General features: G+C 32.8%; 1 protein-coding gene across 4 annotated transcripts in view; it reads left to right on the top strand.

The window, feature by feature from the left end:
- Positions 1 to 22751, top strand: part of LOC105343409 (1-phosphatidylinositol 4,5-bisphosphate phosphodiesterase beta-4) — a 46462-nt gene extending 23711 nt beyond the window's left edge. For 2 of the 4 annotated variants that reach the window (XM_066088749.1, XM_066088750.1), the window contains exons 8-34: positions 271 to 352; positions 714 to 814; positions 2942 to 3002; positions 3106 to 3214; positions 3481 to 3691; positions 3999 to 4092; positions 4650 to 4729; positions 5421 to 5505; positions 5793 to 5883; positions 6229 to 6348; positions 6959 to 7024; positions 9252 to 9391; positions 10881 to 11022; positions 11579 to 11663; positions 13650 to 13722; positions 13918 to 14021; positions 14202 to 14304; positions 14746 to 14910; positions 15259 to 15463; positions 15754 to 15951; positions 16276 to 16492; positions 16825 to 16870; positions 17094 to 17269; positions 17859 to 17960; positions 18288 to 18432; positions 19180 to 19277; positions 19590 to 22751. In XM_066088749.1, coding sequence (XP_065944821.1) covers positions 271 to 352; positions 714 to 814; positions 2942 to 3002; positions 3106 to 3214; positions 3481 to 3691; positions 3999 to 4092; positions 4650 to 4729; positions 5421 to 5505; positions 5793 to 5883; positions 6229 to 6348; positions 6959 to 7024; positions 9252 to 9391; positions 10881 to 11022; positions 11579 to 11663; positions 13650 to 13722; positions 13918 to 14021; positions 14202 to 14304; positions 14746 to 14910; positions 15259 to 15463; positions 15754 to 15951; positions 16276 to 16492; positions 16825 to 16870; positions 17094 to 17269; positions 17859 to 17960; positions 18288 to 18432; positions 19180 to 19248 — 3070 coding nt within the window. In that variant the 3' untranslated portion in view covers positions 19249 to 19277; positions 19590 to 22751. Of the gene's footprint in view, positions 1 to 270; positions 353 to 713; positions 815 to 2941; positions 3003 to 3105; positions 3215 to 3480; positions 3692 to 3998; positions 4093 to 4649; positions 4730 to 5420; positions 5506 to 5792; positions 5884 to 6228; positions 6349 to 6958; positions 7025 to 9251; positions 9392 to 10880; positions 11023 to 11578; positions 11664 to 12797; positions 12883 to 13649; positions 13723 to 13917; positions 14022 to 14201; positions 14305 to 14745; positions 14911 to 15258; positions 15464 to 15753; positions 15952 to 16275; positions 16493 to 16824; positions 16871 to 17093; positions 17270 to 17858; positions 17961 to 18287; positions 18433 to 19179; positions 19278 to 19589 lie in introns of all 4 variants that reach the window. The other 2 variants (XM_066088752.1, XM_066088753.1) reach the window with 2 other exon arrangements.
- The last annotated feature ends 413 nt before the right edge of the window (positions 22752 to 23164 follow it).

Genomic DNA, 23164 nt, shown 5'->3' on the forward strand with positions numbered 1-23164 from the left:
ACTTTTCAGATTTAAATTCCTTTTAAGCTTGAAGGCTGTTTGACTTTTTCAATTCAAAGAAGTATTCTATTGATATTGTTTAGAAGAATTCAATATTTCAAAAATAAATTATTTACGATCTTTCAGATATGTTAAGATCTGTTATACATGTATTTGTTAAACTCAAGTTTAGAAAACTAGATTTATGAAAATGTAAATTTTTTTTTTTAATCATGTTAATGAAGTTCAAACATGCTTGAAATTTATCTAAGTCAATGTTTGGCTTTTCAGCATCACTAGAACGTTTGCCTCAGGAAAGACAGAGAAGATGATCATGCAGTGTCTGATGGACCTGGGTTTACCCGGAGGAAAGGTTGATAATAATTTATTGTCAAACCCACAGTAACATAAACAATAGCTGAAAAACGGTTATTGCCAATGTTAGACTACTATGTATTTTTGATTTTTTGCTAAATAGAGCTCTGGACAAAAATGTAGGATAATATTCATATCAAAAATCTCAAACATTTGGGGATATTTTTCACTGAGATATTTAATTTATGTAATTTGGGGCTAGAAAAATCATATTTATTAATTAAGTGGTTCTGATGGTAAATTTTCAAGTCCTTTTCAGACTGAACTACAATGAATGTAAAAGTTTTTGCAACTGAATATGATGTAGAGACAATTCAGTTGTCGGTTTATATTTGTTAATGATTTATTTTTATTTGTAGAATGATGAGATAGATCCTAAACTTTTTACATTTGACAAGTTCTATGAATTATATCACAAGATTTGCCCCAGGACAGACATAGAGGACCTATTTCGTGAAATGTAAGCAGTATTTGCACTAACGAACTACTATTCGTGACGACTTTAATCTGTAATTTACAGGAGATAATCTGGTTTGCATCAACTAACTTTCTCGACCGAAACAAAGGCACACCCGTTTTGGCTATGACAAAATTTTATTTGCGGTGAGATATATTCGCGACAACGAGGCTCAAACCTTGCGAGAATTTTTTGCACGCGAATGAAAGTTGGTTTACAGTATTTTATTTCTATCCACTTAATTAAGGGAGAGTCATAAAATATGCACACTAGATTAGTTATACCCCTGCAAACGAAGTTTAGGGGGGTATATTGGTTTCACCCTGTCCTTCTGTCCGTCTGTCTGTCCGTCCGTCTGTCCGTCTGTCCGTCTGTCTGTAGACGCAACTTTGTCCCCCCTATAGAATTTTTTATTACTGCATGGAACAGTTTGAAAATTTGTACATATGTTGAACACCATCTGAAGATGTGCACCTGGAATTTTTTTTAAGATCAGACAAGATTTAATGATTTTATGACAGTTTTCATTTTCCTTATTCTATATATTGTACACTAATGTTGAAAAGTAAGGGAGGTAATCCTTACAGATTTTATTAATTAATTAATAGAAAACACTCTAAAATATATTTATATAAATACATCCAGATGGAGTTTTTTGTCTTTATGTCTTAATTAATAAAAAAGAAATTATTTTTTATAAGTGTTCTATCAACTGACAATGCAAAGTTTTTGTTTGTCAATGATAAATTCTTAGGAGCTAATAAGAACATCAAAGACAAGTGTGGCTGAATTCATTTGTCCCAAGGGAGCCATTATCTGAGCCATGGTTCAGATGGAGCATGTGTTTAGGGGAAATTGATAATCTGTAAAGTGGGTGATGGTTTTGGGGCTATTTTAAAACTGTTTCATGTAAACCAAAAGGTCTATCATTATAAGGAAATAAATAATATAATTATTAATAAAGAAGTTAAACTATTTTTAGAGGTTGTTTAAATTTATTTGTCAAGTAAATTGATGAAGTGACCCTATTGGGCATTAATTTTAATGAAATTCAAAATTACTAATATGATTGTAGTGTTTTGGCAATTTTAAAATTGTTTGTAATATTAAATTTTCTTTTTTTACATATTTTTACATAGTATGGTAATTATGGTAATGTTTTGGGAGTTTATTAAATTTAACAAGTTCATCAAAGAAAATCATAGTCCTATGGGATCAATTTTCTGATATGGAGTTCCATTGTGCCATAGGAGAAAGTGAGGAAAATTTGAAACAACTAATTGCATCTGTCAAGACTCTTATTAGAAAGATATTGAAAGTTTTATCAACAGAAGAGCATTGCTTGGCTACTGGTATTTCTATTCACTGCAAAGGGAGGGATTATTGTCATTTTGTTGGTTTTTCTTTAAATCAATTAAATTAAAAAAATATATCATCAAATACATACATTTGTAAAAGTATTACTGTTATAGATATGTATTTACAGTGAAATTCTGACAATTTTGATTTTAATTTTTCTTTGTTAACTATTTTTTTTTTTTTTACAATTCTAGAAATTTTTTTTGTATGTGTTCCAAACCTTTATTATTCAATTCAATTATTTGTCCCATTTGAAATTAGCCTAGCGGGGGTATTAGTCCCATTAGGACAGTTCTAGTTGAATTTATAGCGCATTAGCTTATTACTTATATCTGCAATTTTGTATTTTTCCAAATGCCAAACAAGAAAAAAAAATTTTTGTTATATGTTTTAGAAATTAAATGCATATTACATTGAAGGTGTATATAAATAGTGCCTGTTTAGGAGGGTAAGAGTTGAAATTGACACCCCGAGAAAACTATTGTCAACTGAAGGGAAGCACTATTTATTTTATTATACTGAATGTCTTAGTTTTAAAGAAAACTTTGCTACTTTTATATATGAATGATGTGAATTTTTTGGTGAACCATACGCGCATAGTTTATGTGCATGTAACAATTCGTTGTGTTACCCGTTGCTAAGTGTATTGCTAATGCTGAGGGTAATAGAATGGATTATCAACTGCGTCTAAACTAATCAGATTTCAGTATTTAAGGTGAAAGTATAATAAAAGACAATATTGTACAGAAACCTTTTGATCTTCTTTTGCAGAGCTGGTAGTGCCACAAAAACATATCTCACTGTACCTCAATTAATAGATTTCTTCAATGAGGTAACTATAAGATATTAAAATTAATGTCTTTGTTCATAAGTGTTTGTAAGATACTTGCATAAGAAAGAAAAAAAAATACATGTGTATACGTATTTTATTTTAGAGACAGAGAGATCCCCGATTAAATGAAATCCTATTCCCACATTATAACAAGAAAAGAATTCTGCAGATTATCCAGAACTATGAAAAAGATCCAGAATATGTTAAGAATGGTAAGTATTCTATTCTGTGAGAGTGACCTGCATGAACTGACAGGGAATGAGAGAGATATAACCTCTGTTATTTATGTACATGTACCTCAAAAAATCATTGGAAGAAATATCATATCATTAGTATCATCTCTCTCTCTCTCTCTCTCTCTCTCTCTCTCTCTCTCTCTCTCTCATACACACAGTGATTTGCCTTTGTAATGATGGTATTCTTAAATGAGATTTGAAGGAGTAAATGTAATACCATATTATATTAATTCCGCTTTCAGAATGGTTAAGTTCCGATGGGTTTTGTCGCTATCTGATGTCAGACGAGAATGCCCCCGTGTATCTAGAGCGGCTGGACATCTACATGGACATGGATCAGCCCCTGTGTCACTACTTCATCAATTCCTCCCACAACACATATCTGACCGGACGACAGTTCGGTGGACGCTCCTCTGTAGAAATGTACAGACAGGTGCTGCTAGCAGGGTGCAGGTGAGTGGTGATTCATTAGGGTACAGATTTGGAAATTAATTGCCCCTTGTTTAAATTTTAAGTAAATGATTGATTAGTTACCGCTGTAATTGAAGAACCTCAAAGACCTCTGGGCTAAGGGGACCATTATTATTGTAAAATTGGTCTAATAAAGTGTATAAAAACACATTTGATTAAAAAAGAATCCTGAAATATCCATATACATAAAAATCCATACATATGGCTGAGTCTTATTCAGAGAGACCCCCACTCAGTATTTTGTATTCTGTTGTTGTTATTTGAATCATTAAACCCCTTTTTGTTACAGGAGTATAGAGTTAGATATTTGGGATGGAACCAAAGAAGAACAGGAGCCCATTATCACACATGGAATGGCCATGTGTACTGATATCCTCTTTAAGGTAGTTCTTTTTCAGCAGAGACATGTACCCACCTCCATCAAATTTCCTCAAGTCATTACTCAGCCTCAAGTTCTCAAGTCCTCAAGTCATTACTCAGCCTCAAGTCTGAGTTTTCAATTTATTGCACTTTTCCTTTGAGGGTTTGAGTTGAGGACTGAGCCGAGTGATTTGAAATATTGGTGATGGTGGGGTCTAATGTATTCCCTCCACTACAAAATAACATACTGTATACAGAGTTATTTTCACCCCATGTAATTTTCTACCTTCTACACTTGCAAACAGTTTGCCTCCTCTTGAATTCGCACAGACACAGTTGTTTTAAAGAGAGATCATTTGAAATATTGTAATTAACCCAGCTTTAAATTCGCCCGCTGACAACAAGGGCGAAGGGGCGAAATAAAATTGGGGCGAATATTTCCCTGTATAAAGTATCCTGAAATAATGATTTTAAAATTTTTATCCAACTATTAAAGTATTCAACAGATAAAGATTCAGTTGAACTTTAGTATCTTTTAAAACCTCCACATTTTCAATGCCAAGTATATGGGTGTTTGTAGGATGTTATCCAGGCAATAGCAGAAACAGCATTCATCACCTCCCAGTTTCCTGTCATATTATCATTTGAAAATCACTGCAGGTCTGTATCACATGTAGTGTTATGTTATATGTAGGTTATTCAGCATTCAAGTTTTCAGGTTTTACCAGTACTTGGGATAAACTGTCTCAAGTTATGTTTATATATTGTATAACGTAGGTACATGTATAACTGTCAATATATTGTATAACGTAGGCAGAAATTTAATTTATTTTCTTAAATGTATATTGTCTAAAGATTAAGATATGTAATTTGTTTTTTGTTGTAAAGTATTGAATTCCATTTAAGGTACCTCACTACACCTACACTTATACTTTTTGAGACACTACGTCACAAGATGGGGATTTGAATGTTTTGTCAAACTGTTTATATCGTTCGATTGGGTTGTCTATTGTTGAAGCTCAGTGGTTAAAATATTGGGCTTCTGAACCGCAGATCATGAGTTCGAATCCGCCTGGAGCTTTTTTTTAAATGTTAACTGAATTAAATTTTTGAGAAAATGTAATTTTTCATCCAAAATTGCACATCTTTTTGCCTATTAGACTTAATACTTATTATCCATTATGATATCTATCATAATCAAGTAATTTTCTGCTGATTTGAGAAAATATTTCACGGTAAACTAAGTCTTAATAAATGAATGTGTGATACTTACATGTATGTATCTATCCTTATTGATTGACAAGGTGTTGTAGTGCAACATTTGATGGACAAACATTATCTCTTGTTTCAGTAAACCGCAACAATACAAAATGGCCAAATACTGTGAAGAAATTTTTGGAGACATGTTGTTAAAGAAACCATTGGACAGTTGCCCAGTAAGACCAGTTTTTGTAAATTGTATTTTTTGTATATATGGTATTTTTGTTAATTGTATTTTTTAATAATTAGCTTTTTGTCTCAATGTTACAGTTTAATAGAAATTCTATGAAATATTCAAGACAGATATTGAATATTTGATGAAAGGAAAAAAGTTTCAAGTTAAATGAAAAAAAGATAATTATTCCATTTCCTTTCTTAATTTATCATGCTATGAATTAGGCCCCAGGTGAGAAACACAGATGAGGGAATAAATTTGATGTAGGTATTTGTTTCTGTCTTACAGCTGCAACCTGCTATACCTTTACCATCTCCCAATCAGCTCAAAGGAAAAATACTCATCAAGAACAAAAGGCTACGACCAGAAGTAGAAAGAAGTGAGTTAAAAAGCATGACCTCATGAAATCTAAATGTTATATACATGTACACATGAAAATTTATGCAGGGTTGTCTCTAAGACCCAAGAGGCGGGGAATTCCCCCGCCTATAATGCCTTAATTACCCGGCTATTATTGCATTTCAACATAATGAAGCTATAAGCAAGACCCCCAGACCCCCCTTCTATTTTTTTATTTCTTCCTTCTACTTCAATTTTAGAGACAACCCTGTTTATGAATATTAGATGATAAAGTTTTGTTGAATATTTTGAATGTTTTCATTACTGATAAAAAGATTTCGCAGCTATTAAGTCAAATTCAGTTATCCGTTTATTTTTTTGACAGGACAGTTGGAGTTATTTATAAAAGGACAGTATCAAATAGCAGCAGAAGAGTCGGCTCAGGATCAAGACCCACTGAACAAGGTCATAGAGGACATTGAGGGAGAGGATGGGCCAATGAATGGTAAGCTTCAGTCACATGACCCATCCCAGAATTCTCCATCTTTTATTTTTAACATTTTATTTATGGACCAGCTCTGAATTTGTGAATAACCTGATAAATGAAATAGTGAATAGTTTTTTTGGTTCATACTTTTTTTTACTATCTAATCTCTAGAAGATGCACCTTTTTTGATTCAGTACATACTACATGCACACTACATGTATTTATAGCAATGTTTTTGTTTTACTTAAATATATAATCATATAGAACATTGAAGTAATTTATCACTATTTCTAAACGACACAGTATTTTTTTGTATTCAAACACCTTTGGCTTCTTTTTTTAGACCAGTTTTTGGCGAAAAAAAACCAAACTATTTAAAAAAAAAAAAGAAGTATTTGAATGATTATAATTTTAGTACATTGTTCATGTAGATGTCTGATTAGTCCCTATTTAAATGTGTAGATATAGATCAAACACTAAATGCATCAAGTTTTTGCCTTCAATAAAGATCGGAAATTTGTTTGTTGTTGGGAGTCGATGGTCAAACTTTGTTGCCTTAATGATGATTCTAAAGAAATCAAAATGAGAGAGCATGCTTACATCTTGTGCTTAATGTGAATTAATGCAGCGGAAGATGACCAGTCCAGCTCAGATTCGCGAGCCGAAGACACTCGATCCGCTTCACCAAAAAAAGGTGAAGACATCTCACTCCCCTTCAGTCAAGTTTAGTTGAACAAGGGGAAAGGTCAAGGACAGCTACCTGGTCAAAGGTCAAGAACAACGGATTATCTGCTTTTGTCATTATACATGTACATATATATTTCTTGAAATCTATTAATCTATATTTGTATGAAAGCAAGTTTGATTTTACTGAGCCAGTATTAAGATGTTTTTAGAAAATTATTAAATGGATCAGAAAATCAGCACAAAAAATTCTGTTGCAGTCAAAAGGGAAGGGGGAGGGGGAAATACCAGATAACCACGAGGCATCGCAACTAGTTGGCTGTTCTTGATTACTCCCCTAGATTCCCCATGTTGTCTGAATGAGTGTACAAGAATGATACATATTTATAGTAGCCTTTTTTTATTTTGGAAACTGAATCTGTATATGGGGAGGTTTTTACGATTTTCCTTCAGCATTGAACTGTGGAACATAATCATCTGGGAGGCAATATTTATGATATTTTGGGTCATTGAAGATGATGAATCTAACCTCTGAACTGTATCAAGTACTCCATTTTATATCCATTTATCTAGCATGATTTTTCTTCTTCTTGATTTCTTAGCTGAGATTGGAGATTTATAATCAGAACTGTCATTTCTGCTGTGCAGTCACTTGAATGTTTGATTTTTTTTTCACCAGGAAGCTTATGATAGCCAACTCTTTGAACATCCATTTCCTGTTCTCTGATATATGCTATGCTGTGTATGACCTATATTCTGGAATGCTCTCCTCTAGAGATTGTGGAATGCTTAGACATAAACCCCTGCCACACAAAAAACCAGTAGATGTAGAAAGCTACATGTACTGAATGTGTATTGAATGATTATGTAAATGTGCTTATGTATACATGTATAGATGCATTAGCTTTTGAAAAAAAAACTTATTAGAATTTACCCATAGTAAATTGCGGTCATCTAGATACTCGGATGACCTTTTGCTATTCGTGTTTGTCTGTCGTACTGTCTCGCCAGGGTTTAGCGTTAATTACAGTAAATTCATAATGAGAGTAAAACTGGGCATAAAATGAACAAGTAGAATTTTTAAAAAAAAAAATTTCTTCAATACTACTTGATATTTTAACAGACAAAGTCTGTGGTTTAGATAAACAAGGAACCATGTTCCTAAACTGTAAAATTCATAACCCCAGGGTCATGGATCATGGCATTGGGGTGGGGTGCCATTGGTCTTACATTAAAAATAGAGTAAATAAACTACTATAAACAAGGTTATTTAAAACCCATACTTTTTTTCCCCTCCTTCTACACTTGCAAATAGTTTCGCCCCTTCTTGAATTAATTTGCCTAGACAGTCAGAAATATATACTCTTTCTAATTAGCACAATTATTTAAACTTTGATTGAATTTGCCCAGCCTAAAATTTACCCCCTGACAATGAGGGCAAAAGGGGTGAAAATTAAATGGGGCAAATATTTCCATGTATACAATATCAGTTTATTTGCTTCATTAATGCCATCATGTGAAGACTCTGAAATTGGATTATGCTCAGATATGACTGTGGGGGGTCTCTTTTATGAACGGTATTAATGTTTTCAAATTCCATGTATAGAACCTGTAGAGAAAATGGAATGCATGCTATTTTAGAAAATATTAAGAAGTGAATAGATTGACAATATATGAATGCTATTTATTAAAAATTTATTGAACTTGTTCTATTTTGCAAAGGGTTTTAGATTTTGCTTGGAATTATATTACTTTTTGAAAGGATTATACTTATAAGGGGAAGGGAGAAATATATATATAATGACTGAACAGACTGGTTCGAATACTGGTGCCAGATAGCTCAATTGGTAGAGCACCTGACTAGAGATTCAAGGGGTGTGGGTTCGAATCCTGGTCTGGTCCAGCATTATTTCTCCCATCCAGTTACATTCTTGTTTTGTTTACCAATTATTTGTTTCATTGAACAAATTGACATATTGACGTTAAAGCACAACAGGGCTAAAGAGGTTAATTTTATATTTAAGGTAATTATTCAACTAACAATAAAGTACACATATAGAGAATGGGTCAAACAAAAAGTCGCAATTTCTGCTGCATGCTATACACTGTCGTGTGCCTGTTTAGAAATTTCAATGAAGCTGATGGCTATTGGCATGAACCCTGATAATGTGAACTTTACATAGTCATTGCATCAACTTTAAAAGTAAAACATGTTTTAAAGAGAATTGTGTTTACAGAAATTGACCCCCCAACAGTCAGCACCAACACCGACGCCCACCCAGAGTTGCATCTTGGGAAGAGTGAGGACATGGACAGCAGCATGGATGGAGAGGACAGTCTGGCCAAGAAGACGTTCCGACAGTTTTCTGGTAAAAAGGTGAGGCTTCAGTAAACCAGGACTCAAAGGTTTGGGGTGTTCATATGGCTATACATGTCTTAATGTTATATGTTGTAGAAAGCACAGTTGAACATCTTTTTTGATGTGTAAATGGCAGTTTAACTTCACACAACTTTCCAGTTTTCTGTTTACAGAATGTAGGTGTACATGTAGCATTGTAACCACCAAGTCATACTGTATAGTATAAATTGATTGTTTAAGTTTTTACTATACACAGGGGGGTATTTAAGCAGTTTTAAGCCTACCATGTAACTAGTGTAAATTTCCTAAAACACATAAATAACCACCTTTACAGTAACATAAGTCATTTTGATTAACAATTAATTTATTATTGAAGTAAACAATTCTGAAGTCACTACAGTACCTATCAGACCCAATCTAACAGAGAGAGCAACCCCAACGAAACCCAGGATTTACTTTCTGGGTTTACTCCTGGTTTACTAAAGTGGACACAGAGTAAACCCAGAGTGGACACAGAGAGTAAACCAAGTCAGAAAGCAGGTCTGCTTCACTTTTCAGTGCTTACAGTTGACCGCAAAAGCAATTTCCAAGTAAACCTAAAGTAAACCCCGATTGGACCCAAATTTTCAAAAAGTAAACCCCAAGTAAACCTCAAAAGTAAACCCGGGGTTTAGTTGGGGTTTACTTTGGTGTTAGGTTGGGTCTGATCAGTACTGTAGATATTTTAGCTAAAGGACTATATATGGTTTGAGCCTAAAATGGCCCCCTAAAATGAACATTGCCATTTTACTGTAATTCTTTGTTTTATTTGTACAAATATACATCTGAAGTTTTTTCATAATTTTCATTTTGATTTTAGTGCCCACAATTTAAAAATATGACATCATAAAGTTTACCTTTTCCCGCCATTTTCTCATTTTTAGCATAAAACGGCTTGTTTTGAGGCAGTTTTTCTTTAAGGAAACATTGAGCGACTACTTGAACAAACAAAATATTTTCACCAAAGATGTATTTTTCCAATACTTATAAGTGACAAAAAGTTCGTTCTTGTTCAAAGAGTCGCTCTATATTTCCCATTCGAAAAAAGATAAGAAAAATGTCAATTTTGGGGTGATTTTTATTGAATTATAAAAATAGCGTCACTTCTGACGTCATATACTGCCAGTGAGTGCATATAAATCAAATAAATGGGTGAAAAACATATTTCATGTCAACTCTTTTATAAAATAACACAAGAAGTTAATGTACCTGAATCATTTTAAAAATAGCGAATTTTGGGGGCCAAATTTGACTAATATCATATATAGTTCTTTCTTGTTGGATGTCACTAAATCGCTGCATTTTCTCTCGATGAAAAGAATTGTACTTCGATACATTTATGCACATATGGGTTTGCATATCTGTTGACTTTTTGGATAATGATACTAGTATTATGTTTTGATTTATCATATGATATTTGATGTACAATGGCCTCTTGATATACAACTGTTTCTTATTTATTTGACAGGGAAGCCTCACAGCAGATGAGGAAGCTGCTTTGATGTCTGCCTACCATTATGAGAGAGCCACCACCAACATCCATCCCTATCTGTCATCCATGGTCAACTATGCTCAACCCGTCAAGTTCCAGGGCTTCAAGGTTGCAGAAGGTAGGTCATGAAGACACACCCGTTCCCTCAGCAGTTGTTAGGATTACAGTTAATCTTGTCCACTAGCATTTGGATACTTGAGAAAACCTCAGAAATTGAAAAAAGTACGCAATTTAATGGTGGCTTTGGTGTTAAGTACCTATAGTTTAAATACACAAGCTTGTATATCAACAATGGGATACATGGTTTATTAGGTACTATTGTTAAATGGTTATGTGAATTACGCGGTACCTAGAAATATCAGTTGAGAATGAAAGAAGGTTTTTTTCCTAGTTATACCAGACAACAAGATGTGTCAGGCACCATTAGATGGGATTGTTATAATTCTGGCTGAACGGAAAATCATCTATGTAATGATGATATTTATTAAGCTGGGTATAGCTTTGTCTTTTCTAAGAGTCTAAAATGATGCAATTTGAACACCAGTGTTCAGGTTACTTTTAAGACCCAAAATAGAGATTTTAGATCTGAAGTGACATTTTGCCTCCTATGGATTGAGCAATTTCATAATTAATATCCAAGTAATTGAATTGTTTTCTTTATCTTCTTTTTACAGAGCAAAATGTTCATTATCACATGTCATCCTTCAATGAAAACGTAGGACTCCAATACCTCAAATCTCAGGCAATAGAGCTTGTCAAGTATCCTTCCTCTCACTAACTAATACAGGAGTGGATCAAGGATTTTACTTTGGAGGGGTGGGGTGGATTACATGATTCAATCCTTGATTCATTATTGTTTATTTTTTTGGGATTTGTTAATTTATTCTTGATTAACATCAAAAGATTTCACCATTCTCACAGAGCTCATATCTGATGTTGAGTGGTTCATTTTGTTAAAGAGCAAAATGTTTTTCACTACCACTTATATACTGACTTATTTCATTCTAACACTGAATCATTAAATTAAAGACTGAGGAAAAATAGTCACTCTTTAATTTCTCAGGCCAAATAATTTCAAAATACATGTATAATGCAACAAATGAGTATTTTCAATTGATTGGGAGATTTAAAAAAGGGGAATAACTCAGTTTACATTTTTTTATAACTTGCCAAAAAAAAGATATTTGAGTAGGCCTACTGGGGATGATTACATTTTAAAATGATCTTGATTATGCAAACGTCATGCTCATAATTCAAATACACTCAAACTGAATGAATGTGACATGTTATATAATATGTGCCTTGTTTATAGTAATACATTTAGTTGACTGGCTGTTTTGTCTATTGGCATGCTTGTTTGATGTATTTACTCTTAAAGTTTTAAAGTAAACATAAGAAAGATATAATTTTTCAAAAAGTGTAGTTGATATTCATTATAGCAATTCATCTGTAGCTCTCATTGACACCATCTCTGATGCTGTTTAGTTAATTAAAAATCAATTTTAAAGTAGCTGTTTATCCTAGAATGATATTTTTTTTTTATATCAGATTTTGATAGGACAATTATTTAAAATTTAAGAAGAAATTTGATAATGAAAGAAGGCTAGATTTTTTTAAAAAGTACACTGTATTATTTTTATAATGGATATGTTTTCAACAAAATGTTGGAAATTTCCTGTATGAATCAAAGTGAGGATATTTTCAGCTGGATGTATGGGAAACAACCCAAAAGCTAACAAAAATGCAATGTTGTACATTCATTTTATATATTACATTTAAATTATTTATCTTCAGTATATATGTACATGTTTATACCAGTGAGCGAAGTATTTGCATGTTTATTTGATTCAAAGTTTCTTTCATTCATTTGTTGTTGTTTTTTTTTCATTGTAGCTCGCAATATCCGTTACCAAATGTCGTCTTTTAATGAGAATTCTGCGTTTGGATTAATCAAGCACACTTGTGTAGAGCTTCTAGCGTATCCTTGCATGACATATATTGTGTGTATAGCCTGGATGTGTGCTTGCTGAGTTGTAGAATCAGTATTGTGCCTTTGATTACTGTTTGTCTTGTCAGGTCCATACTTTGTTATTTTGACAAATTGTGCTGGAGTACTGAAGTTGTTTTGTGATGTGATACAAAGGCAGGGCACTCTTAAGGTTGAGAATATTTATCTTTCAAGACAGGGCATTAAAAAAAGGATTGACTTTAACTTTTACATTAAAAGCAAAGAAACTGTTTTTATAGAGTGTTCAAAATTATATTATCAGTGCGCTAAAAGCTTTTTGCAAATGGCAATTAACCTGGATATGATAACTTCATAAGAATTATGGAAGCATACTTATTCTTTTCAAAGTTAAAGGAAAAAGGTTGGATATTTCACCAAATTTATGAGGAATTGATACATGGTTCAAGGTCAAATGTTACTAAAGGTCAAGGTAAAGTTGCTTTATTGAAGGCTAAAAAAAACTTATTTAAAAGAATTTGATTGGAAAATTGTATATCAAATATTTGGAATGGCCTAAAATAATATTCATTTGATTGCAAATGTTTTAAATATTGTGATTGTTGCATGTTTATTTTAGAAATGCAAATGCAATCAGTTTTTGTAGAGAATGAGCCTCCATTTGGTGATGTAATTGAGTAGGTTGTTGAAAATAAGGCAGTAGTTATAAAAAAAATGATATCACTGCTTATCACATAAGCAAAGGTCTTTTGTGTTGAGAAATCCTTAATGCTCCCTAGCTATAACAAGCGCCAAATGAGTCGGATATATCCCCGAGGTCATCGAGTGGACTCGAGCAACTACATGCCCCAGGTAAACTCAGCATTAACTACGCCAATCAGGACAAATTTACATTTGCTAAAAAATTTTTAATAATGTGCAAGAAAAATAAAGTAATTTTTTTAAAATTTCAAAATATCTATCATAATAAGTCTATACACACAAATCCGATCATTGCTTGAAATTATGGCAGCATGGTTTTAATTGAATTTCTCTTTTGAATGACAGCTTTTCTGGAATGCTGGATGTCAAATGGTGGCTCTCAACTTTCAGACCCCTGATTTAGCCATGCAACTCAATCAGGGAAAGTTTGAGTACAATGGGAATTGTGGGTAAGTTCAAGGAATAGTGGGTATTGAAAGTTCAATAAAATATTTACTATATGTCCATATAACAATTTTTTCCCATATGAGCATAGTATATTTTCTCTTTTCCAATGAATACAAACTTTAAAAAATTGTATTTGGATGTACAATGTATGTATCACTGATGGAGACTTTGCGACTTTGTAGATTTCTATTGAAACCAGACTTCATGAGGAGACCGGACAGAAACTTTGACCCATTTCTGGAGAGCACTGTCGACGGAATCATTCCAGCACAGTGTTCAGTGCAGGTAAATTTGAACCATTGTCGCATACCATGGTTTTGAGTCGATGATAGAGAAATTTTTTAATTCACCTTAGGGTTACCAAAGTGGACTCAAAACAGCAAATTAATGTTTATACATGTGTATGCTGAAAGGTCAGGGATAAACTACTGCACATAGTAGATATCATATTTATTCACGATCTATTTTCATGATTAAATTCATTATAATCATCAAATTATCAAGTCATTAGTGTGCATAACCATATTGGATACCATATTGTGCTGCAAACACATCTTGGTATGTGGGCTAGTGATCTCTATCCTTTGCTGTAAAGTTTGACAACATGTACCATTATACCTATATGAACTGTATTGTATACACTGAAGTTTTACTTTACTTTTACTGTTATCAGTGCATGTAAAAGAGAGCATAATTCAGTCATAAAAAATGCAATGTTTGTTTTAGGTTATATCTGGACAGTTTTTGTCGGACAAGAAAGTGGGTACCTATGTGGAAGTAGACATGTATGGACTGGCCACTGACACCATCCGGAAAGAGATGCGCACAAAAGTCGTACCAGCAAATGGACTCAATCCTGTCTATAATGAGGAGAAGTTTGTCTTCAGAAAGGTAGGAATAACCAAAAACAAAATCAGAAAAATCAGCTGTTGTTGTAAAAGTCTGTGTTTTCTTAATCTTCATTTCAACATGAAGTGAAATTTTTCATATGCTCGTTTACAGGAATTGTTTGTATTTATATATATTTTACAAACATATTTCTTTCTTTTTTTCTTTTTAAAAAGATGCATATGATACTCTCAATTATTTTCAGCTCTTTTATCTTCCAAAAATACAAGTAAATGCATTCTTCTTATGAAGTATAATTATTCTCTTCACATAAATATTTTTAAGTATTATTTAGAATTCACATGGATGTTAAAAGGAATTTAAATGTTTTTTAAAAATTTTTGTTTACAGGTTGTCTTGCCTGATTTAGCTGTCCTTAGAATAGCCGTGTATGAAGATACGGGGAAGCTGATTGGCCAGCGCATCCTGCCACTGGACGGGCTACAGTCAGGTTATCGGTACATCTCACTGAGGACTGAAGGAAACTTTCCCCTCTCCCTCCCCACAATTTTCTGTCGGATAATCCTTGAAACATACATACCAGAGGAAGTGGGATGTAAGTCTATTGCTTTGTTTGGAATTGCAACATGTTTCCATTGATTAAGTACTATTAAATGTATTGCATTTGGCTGTGTTTTCTGTGGAAAAAAGTTTCTGCTTAATGGCATACATATACATGTATGTTTATAGATAGATACATTAGGAATACATTAATTCAAATCCACTTCAATTTGTTGAAAGATTAATTGCCATGAAATATGGTACATGCTAAATATAATGCATTTACAATATTTCTTTAAGTCATGTATTAAGGTTTTCTTATACATACTGTTTTATTTATTTCAGTGCTAGCTGATATTCTGGCAAATCCCCAAGACAAGAAGCAGAGAATGTTTGATAAGTTTGGCTATGATAGTGAGTCAATATCTGATGCCCCTGTGCTTCCAAAGAATGCCAGTAAAGCAGAACTAAAACCCAGCACCAATGGTCAACTGTCTGTCAACTCCAACAACCAGCAAGCCAAAACAAAGGATGAAAAGAAAGGTAAGGTTCAGGATATGAGAGAGAGAGAGAGAGAGAGAGAGAGAGAGAGAGAGAGAGAGAGAGAGCCATAATGAGGGAGAACATTTTTAACTTTCAAAAATCTTAAAGACAAAAATGAGAAGGGAGTGAGGCACAGAATTACCAATTAGAGAGCAAAGGAGATACTAGTTTCATTGTTTCCCCTATAACCACATCACTGCACACTGTTGCATAAGGTTTTTTTTTTTTAAATTAATAAATGTTTTTTGGAAATCCATAGAGCTTGGTTTGATTCCACTCATTCTAGAGTGTGTACTGATGTAACAATATCTTCTTTTTTAACAGATGACCCCAATTTCCCTCACCTTACAAGAGAGAGTGTGAAATCGGACAAAAACTTTCAGAAACTTCTGAAGAAGCAGCAGAAGGAGCTACAAGTGATGAAGAAGAGACATCAAAAGGACAAGTCAGCTATGCACAAACAGCACTGTCTGGTGGTGGACAAGATAGTGATAACGCGCGACAAAAAGCTGACGGCCATCGAGAAAAGCAAGAACAAAGGGTTAGTCGCAGAATATCTTTCACTGAATGACTTTTATTTACAGGGTATTTATGTGATCAATACATGTTTGGGACCACCATAAATACTACACATTCGGACATATTTCTTTGTAAGAATATGATCTTTCAGAATGACGAAATTACTAAAGTGAGGTGATGACGTCAACAATATTGTTGTCTTTTCTGTCAGAAGAGTTCTAAATTTTTCGAATGCATTATGTATGATGCTCTTTTTTTTATGTGAAGGCTACTCGGGTAATTGTTTTTATTTGAATGATTTTGGTCAAGGAATGGTATTTATTTAGATGATGATTTATTTTTTGTCCATTTCAGTGATGTGACAGATTCCAAAGCTTTAATTGATGACCATAAAATAGAGGTACAGATATATCCTATTCTGCATTTAAGGACTTTAATTCTAATATTGAGCAAATAAGTACATGTGTGTGCTTGCTATCAAGAAACTATTTCTGTGTTCACAATTTTTGTTCTTATGAATATACTGGCCATCCTACATCACTGGCCATCTGCAACTGGCCAGTGATGTAAATTTTTGACAATATTTGATTAGATGAAAGTTACCCAGTTTGTGTATACATCAGATTTCAGAGGTGGTGGCCAAGCATACCAAGGAGTGGTCTGAAATCTCCCAGAAACAGCTGAAGGATGAACATGAACTACTGAAGGATCATGTGGTGCAGCAAAATGTGCTTCTGAAAAAGCTGTTTGAAGCAGCTCAACAGGACCAGATCAAAGAACTAGAGGTCCTCAATGACAGGTGAGTGTGGTCCTCAGTCATCTTCATGGTGAATTTGTGCTGGTCCTCAGTTATCTCAATGGCAACTAAGTGCTGGTCCTCAGTTATATCAAGGGTAAGTGTTTACTTGTCCTCAGTTATCTCAATGGTAAGTGTTTACTTGTCCTCAGTTATCTCAATGGTAAGTGAGTACAGATCCTCAGTTATCTCAATGGTAAGTAAATGCTGGCCTCAGTTATCTCAATGGTAAGTGAGTGCTGATCCTCAGTTATCTCAATGGTAAGTGAATGCTGTCCTCAGTTATCTCAATGGTAAGTGAATACTGATCCTCAGTTATCTCAATGGTAATTAAATGCTGGCCTCTGTTATCTCAATGGAAAGTAGGTGTTGGTCCTTGCTTTTTCATTCTCATTCGCAAGTGAGTGCTGGTCCTTAGATATCTCAATAACAGTCAAATGCTGGTCCTCAGTTATCTCAAATAGAGATGAGTGCTGATCCCCAATGTTAACAATTGCAGGTAGTTTTAAGTACCGGTATGTTATTGTATGTTATCTTGTCCTAATGTTGATGTTCTTTACATTAATTTATTAATTTTGGGATATATTTTTAGAAAAGAAAAAGAGTTGACAGTCAAACAGTCCAAGCAGTCCATGGAGTCCAGTAAAGCTGTGATGAATGATAAAACAATCAAAGCTAAGGCAGAGAGGGAGAGGTAATGGGGGATGTTGAAGTCAATTGAATGAACTGATGATAATTTGTGTCATATGACAGATCTTCTTCAGTATATTTCATGTGTCTGAAATTTTATCTGCATGACAGATGTGCATTTCTTTTATCTGTGCAGTTCCAAAGATGCAGAGTTATAAAATTTGAAGTAGTGGTACTCACAAGGCTATGAAATAAGAAAGAGATGGACTAAATTATTTTTCCAGAAATAACAAAAGCATTACATTATCTAGATATTATTTAATGTGACAGGGTGATTAAAAAGATTTGTAATTGCATGAAGTTGTAATTTTTGTAATTAATTCTTTTGCAGACGTATTAAAGAAATAAGTGAAAATAACATTAAACGGTTCACGGATGAGCGAAAAAGGTTAAAGATCAGACAATCAAAGCAAATAGAGAAACTTTTCCAGCAGCATCAACAGATGATGGAGAAATTCTTGCAGGAATGCAAGAAGGTACCGGTAACACATGTAGATCATTGTGTTTTAAAACCTTTTAAGGATTATATTTTGGTATGGAGAGAGGATGTGGGGTTAGGATGGAAGTGGGGAATTCATGTTTAAAAATTAACACTTAATATGGAACATATTTAAGGAATAAGGAATCATTCTTTGAGTATTATGAGGTGATAGTTTCGGTTGGGGCGTGGTCAAATCCAATAAAGCCTGAAGGGCTTTATGACAGATTTGACCACACTCCGACTGAAATTATCACCTCATATTCAAAGAATGATTCCTTATTACTTATATTTATATTATATCCAATTTCTAATTAAAAATTAAAATTTACAATTAAAAAACAACATTATTTTAAAACCACTATTTTTTAATGTAGTACATGCTATGTATTACTACGCGGTGCAGCCAATGCCATTTTTCGGTTATGCTATATAAGACGCCCATTTTTCGTCAATTATGTTTCATGAAGTTATCGGGTTTTAGGGTTCAAAATTGATTCATAATGTTATCACAGGCAAAGACATTTGAAAATGTAAATATTGTGAATTATGTTTAATTATTTTATAAAGTGATCAAATATTTTTCTAAAATTTTCTGGGATATAAATTATATATTTAGTGTAAAAAATGATTCAGTGATATTTTTTCTCATTTGATATTTTGCTTATATAACTATTAAATATATATAGAAATTGTGGAGAGGGAATTGTTTGCATTGTAATAAAGTTTTCATTGCATATTACAGGAAGAAGAAAAAATAGAAATGATGTTTGAGGAGGCCAAATTAGCATCTCGTCCAGAAACTGATGTTTGATAGCGTCTAACTTAATGTCACACAACAAGGTAAAATAAAGACTTCAATTTTTTTTCTCACAATTCAAAGATTATTTAGTAAAAATTCGAATAAAAAAGGAAACTCTTCATGACTCTGATGACCTGTATGAGACATAAAGGTTTCTCAGGCCAAACAGCCAGCAGGCAAGAGTTGTCTCCCTTTCATTTCATATACAGATATTTTCTTAATTTCATTGAAAATTTCATGAATTCTAAATACATTTACATGAAAAGTCTGTAGACTAGCCAAAATGATCCATGTAATCCAAAATTTGATTTAATGCACTAATGAGTTTCCTCCCATTTTATCTCCTCCCTCAGATGGCTGATGTGTGTCTGGTCTCCATCAGCCGTGATCTCCTGTTTGCCGGCCACCCAGCTTCTGCAGAGTATTCATTACAAGGACAGGAATTTTGTTGCCAAAGAATATTATTCATGTATTGATTTCCTTGTTACATGTACTTCCATTTTCTGTTAATCTAGACTTCCTTGAAGACTTTTCTTGTTGATTTTTTGTACAGAGGGCTGTTTTTTGACGGGTTGATTTTTTTAATTTCCCTCCTCTCTTTCTATCTTACGATAGTGCATTCTTGTTGTACATTGTATCAGGGGGACATGGCGTTTACTAATACTGACGGTTTCTTCCATTGTTGATATAGAGTTCTTATTTTTTTAGGATTTACAATGTATTCATATTTTAATAATTATGTATAAATTATATATTTGACTGTAGGAAATATGGACCTCCCCCACCCCCTTTAATCTTATCTCTCCCTCATGCATTTAACAAACAATATGAATCGGAGGCATAGCCAGCAGAAAACTTGCTGCATTTAAATTACTTGAATCTTATCTTAACTGAAATCCCAACATAAGTCTAACATAGGATGTTGGGAAAAAAAATGTTACAACAAGGTAATTTACTTTTTACTTATTAAACATGTCTGTCTCAGTTTGATTTTTTTTTTCTACACTGAATGTACATGTATATTGAATACTATAAACTCTCTATATATATTTAATTTAAAGGATCTTTTGCAGCATTACATGATATAGATAAAGGTTGTTGATCAATAATGTTGTTGTAGTATGTTACATTTATAATGATTGCAATTTTGTATACAACAGATTTGGGGACTTTTCATTTGAATTTGTGTGTGTGTCCTGTTTGCAAAGACTTTAGCTGCTTCTTGATAGATTCCATGTGTTCAGAGTATTTGAGTATGCCAGTATGTAGTATAGCTTCTGTCAGTTGCATTGAGAACAAATGATACAGTCTCAACATCAAAGTACATGTACATGTATAGTAAAACTTATTTTAATGGTAGAATGTGCCATGGTTTTGCTCAAATGATAACTGTATTGAAATCCAATCACATGAAATCCAATGGTTTTAAGAGAGTATCTTTACTTTTACTTTTCAAGAATATGATTTAATTTTAAATACAATTAGATAAGAAGATTGAAGAGATTTACTTGTATGAATAAATTTTGGCAAGTTTTACCTTTGTCTGTTAACTGGGTACGAATCGTAAATGAGTATCATTTTCTGGCTTTTATAGCGGTGCTATATTTTGATTTTGTTTACTGGTAGTTTTGAGTATTATGATATTTTTTTTTTTTTTATTTTCACATACTTTGAATTGGGTTTATGATATTTTAGTGCTTTTTTTAAGGTTGTCTCACTAATTACAATAAGCAATATTTTTTATGTTTTAAATAAGGCATTTTGAGTTGCTCATTTTCTTAAAACTGAATGAAAGAGCAACTGGAAAACATTACGCGAGTTGTTTCTCGTGTACATGTATAATTGATTGCTTCTATTGTACTTGAACAAACAAGGCTTAGTTTTACAAACAAAAAGGTAAACTTAGTCAAAATGAGAACTACCAAAAATGAGGTATCTGGACTTTAATTATTAAGGACTATGTATGATATAAGTCAAGCTTTGACCCCATAATTCAATAATTTTTAAAGTGTTTCAGGTACGTTAATTTTGACGTCATTTTTTAGAAGAGTTGATATATATATTTTTCACCCTTTTGTTTGGTTTATTTGTACCCACTGGCAGTATATGATGTCAGAAGTGACGCTATTTTTGTAATTCAATCAAAATCAGTCATTAATTGACATTTTTCTTTTTTTCTTTTTTTTAAATGGGAAACATAGAGCAATTGCATTGAAGAAAAACAAACTTTTTATCACATATAAGTCTTGGATAAATACATCTTTAATGAAAATATGTTGTTTGTTGAAGCAATTACTCAATGTTTTTTGAAAGAAAAAAACCCGATTGAAAACGAGCTGTTTTATTTTAAAAATGCAAAATGGCGGGAAAAGGTTAACTTTGTGATGTCATATTTCTCAATTGTGGGTGCTTGAATAAAAATGAAAACTATGAAGGCACTTAACATGTATATACGCGCAAAGAAAACAAAAAATTACAATTAAATGATGGTCATTTTAGAGGGGGCATTTTAGGCTGAAATTATATATAATCCTTTAAAAGTGAGACTATTGCTATATTTGAAAATGTTTAAATTTAAAATCATAAGTGACTGTGTTTAAAGTAAACATGGAGTGTGTATTGCATTATATGTAGGGCATTATATTTATGTACAAGTGCATGTCTTATGTTTTGGCATTAGAAGGGAACTTGTAATAGGATGTGTGGAAAACATACACTGTAGTTGATTTTTTTTCTTAGTTGATTCATATGTTTTTCTTAAATTTTCTGGAGGAAAATGGCATTAAACTGAATTATTACCCTTCTTTCCAAGGCATTTGAAATTTGCTCATAGTTTTACATCCTGTATAATGTGACTATCTTGTTAAAAATAAATTATTTGACATTTATATATTCTTTTAAGTGTACAAGTAACTTAAGTACAAACGATTGACTGATGATTAATCCTTAGTGTCTATATATAAAAAAAAAAATGATTCATTTTGTCGATCAATTGAATGTGTTTGGTGGATTAATTTTTATGTATAGCTCTGTTGGTGAATTTGTATGTAGCTGTCAACTGTTTTCTTAAAGAAATATCATATAAAAACAAAAATAGACTGTATGGCCGTTCGTATCTGTTATTTCTCACAAAGACATGACAAGAGGAGTAGAGTACAAATGTTGCATTGTGATAGAACATTGCTAATTTTTTTTTTTTTTTGCATTACATATAGTCCCTGTAGCAATAAATGTGATAGGTTTTTAAAATACTTAGATATTTGAATTATAATGTGGATATGGGGTCTACTCTAGTCTAGATATCTGTGTCAATTGTCAATACTCCACATGTGTAAAAAAGACAGAGGGTTTTTTTCTTTTATATAATTTAATTAATTTGCAGTCTCCACGATAAAGTGCAATGATCTTGTTTCTGTTTGTTGATTGTTGGAAATAGTAATTTATTTGAAATATATCAGATTATAAGTTTACATGTGTGTTTACTTGTCTAGTAAACTTCCTTTTTTGGAGAAAGATTTTGTCTTGTTTTGAAACTATTTAACTATTTAAAGCTTAACCCTTTCAAGACTTAAAGTAGAACAGTCCATGCTTTTGGAAAGGGAAGGGGGTGTTGAACTTGAAGTAATGCAAAATTTGTAAATATTGCAAGATATGATGAGATGTATCCCAAAAAGTCTTTGGAATGACAAAACTGTCTGATTTGGTCAAATCCCTACTTGTATGATGATGCCAAAGTAGGTGCAGGAAATACAGGATTTGTGCTAGCTGACTCTATACCGTTTATGCATGATCAAGTACTAAGCAAATGTAATTTGTGACTTGCCACTTTTAATGAGGAAAGGGTTCAACTTTGATCTATTTAATAAAATCTAATTTTAATTTGCCTTGATCAAGTAATGATTGATATTTTGGCCACGAACCAGAATGA

This window comes from Magallana gigas, chromosome 6 (assembly GCF_963853765.1).
Source record: "Magallana gigas chromosome 6, xbMagGiga1.1, whole genome shotgun sequence".
Taxonomy (NCBI): Eukaryota; Metazoa; Mollusca; class Bivalvia; order Ostreida; family Ostreidae; genus Magallana; species Magallana gigas.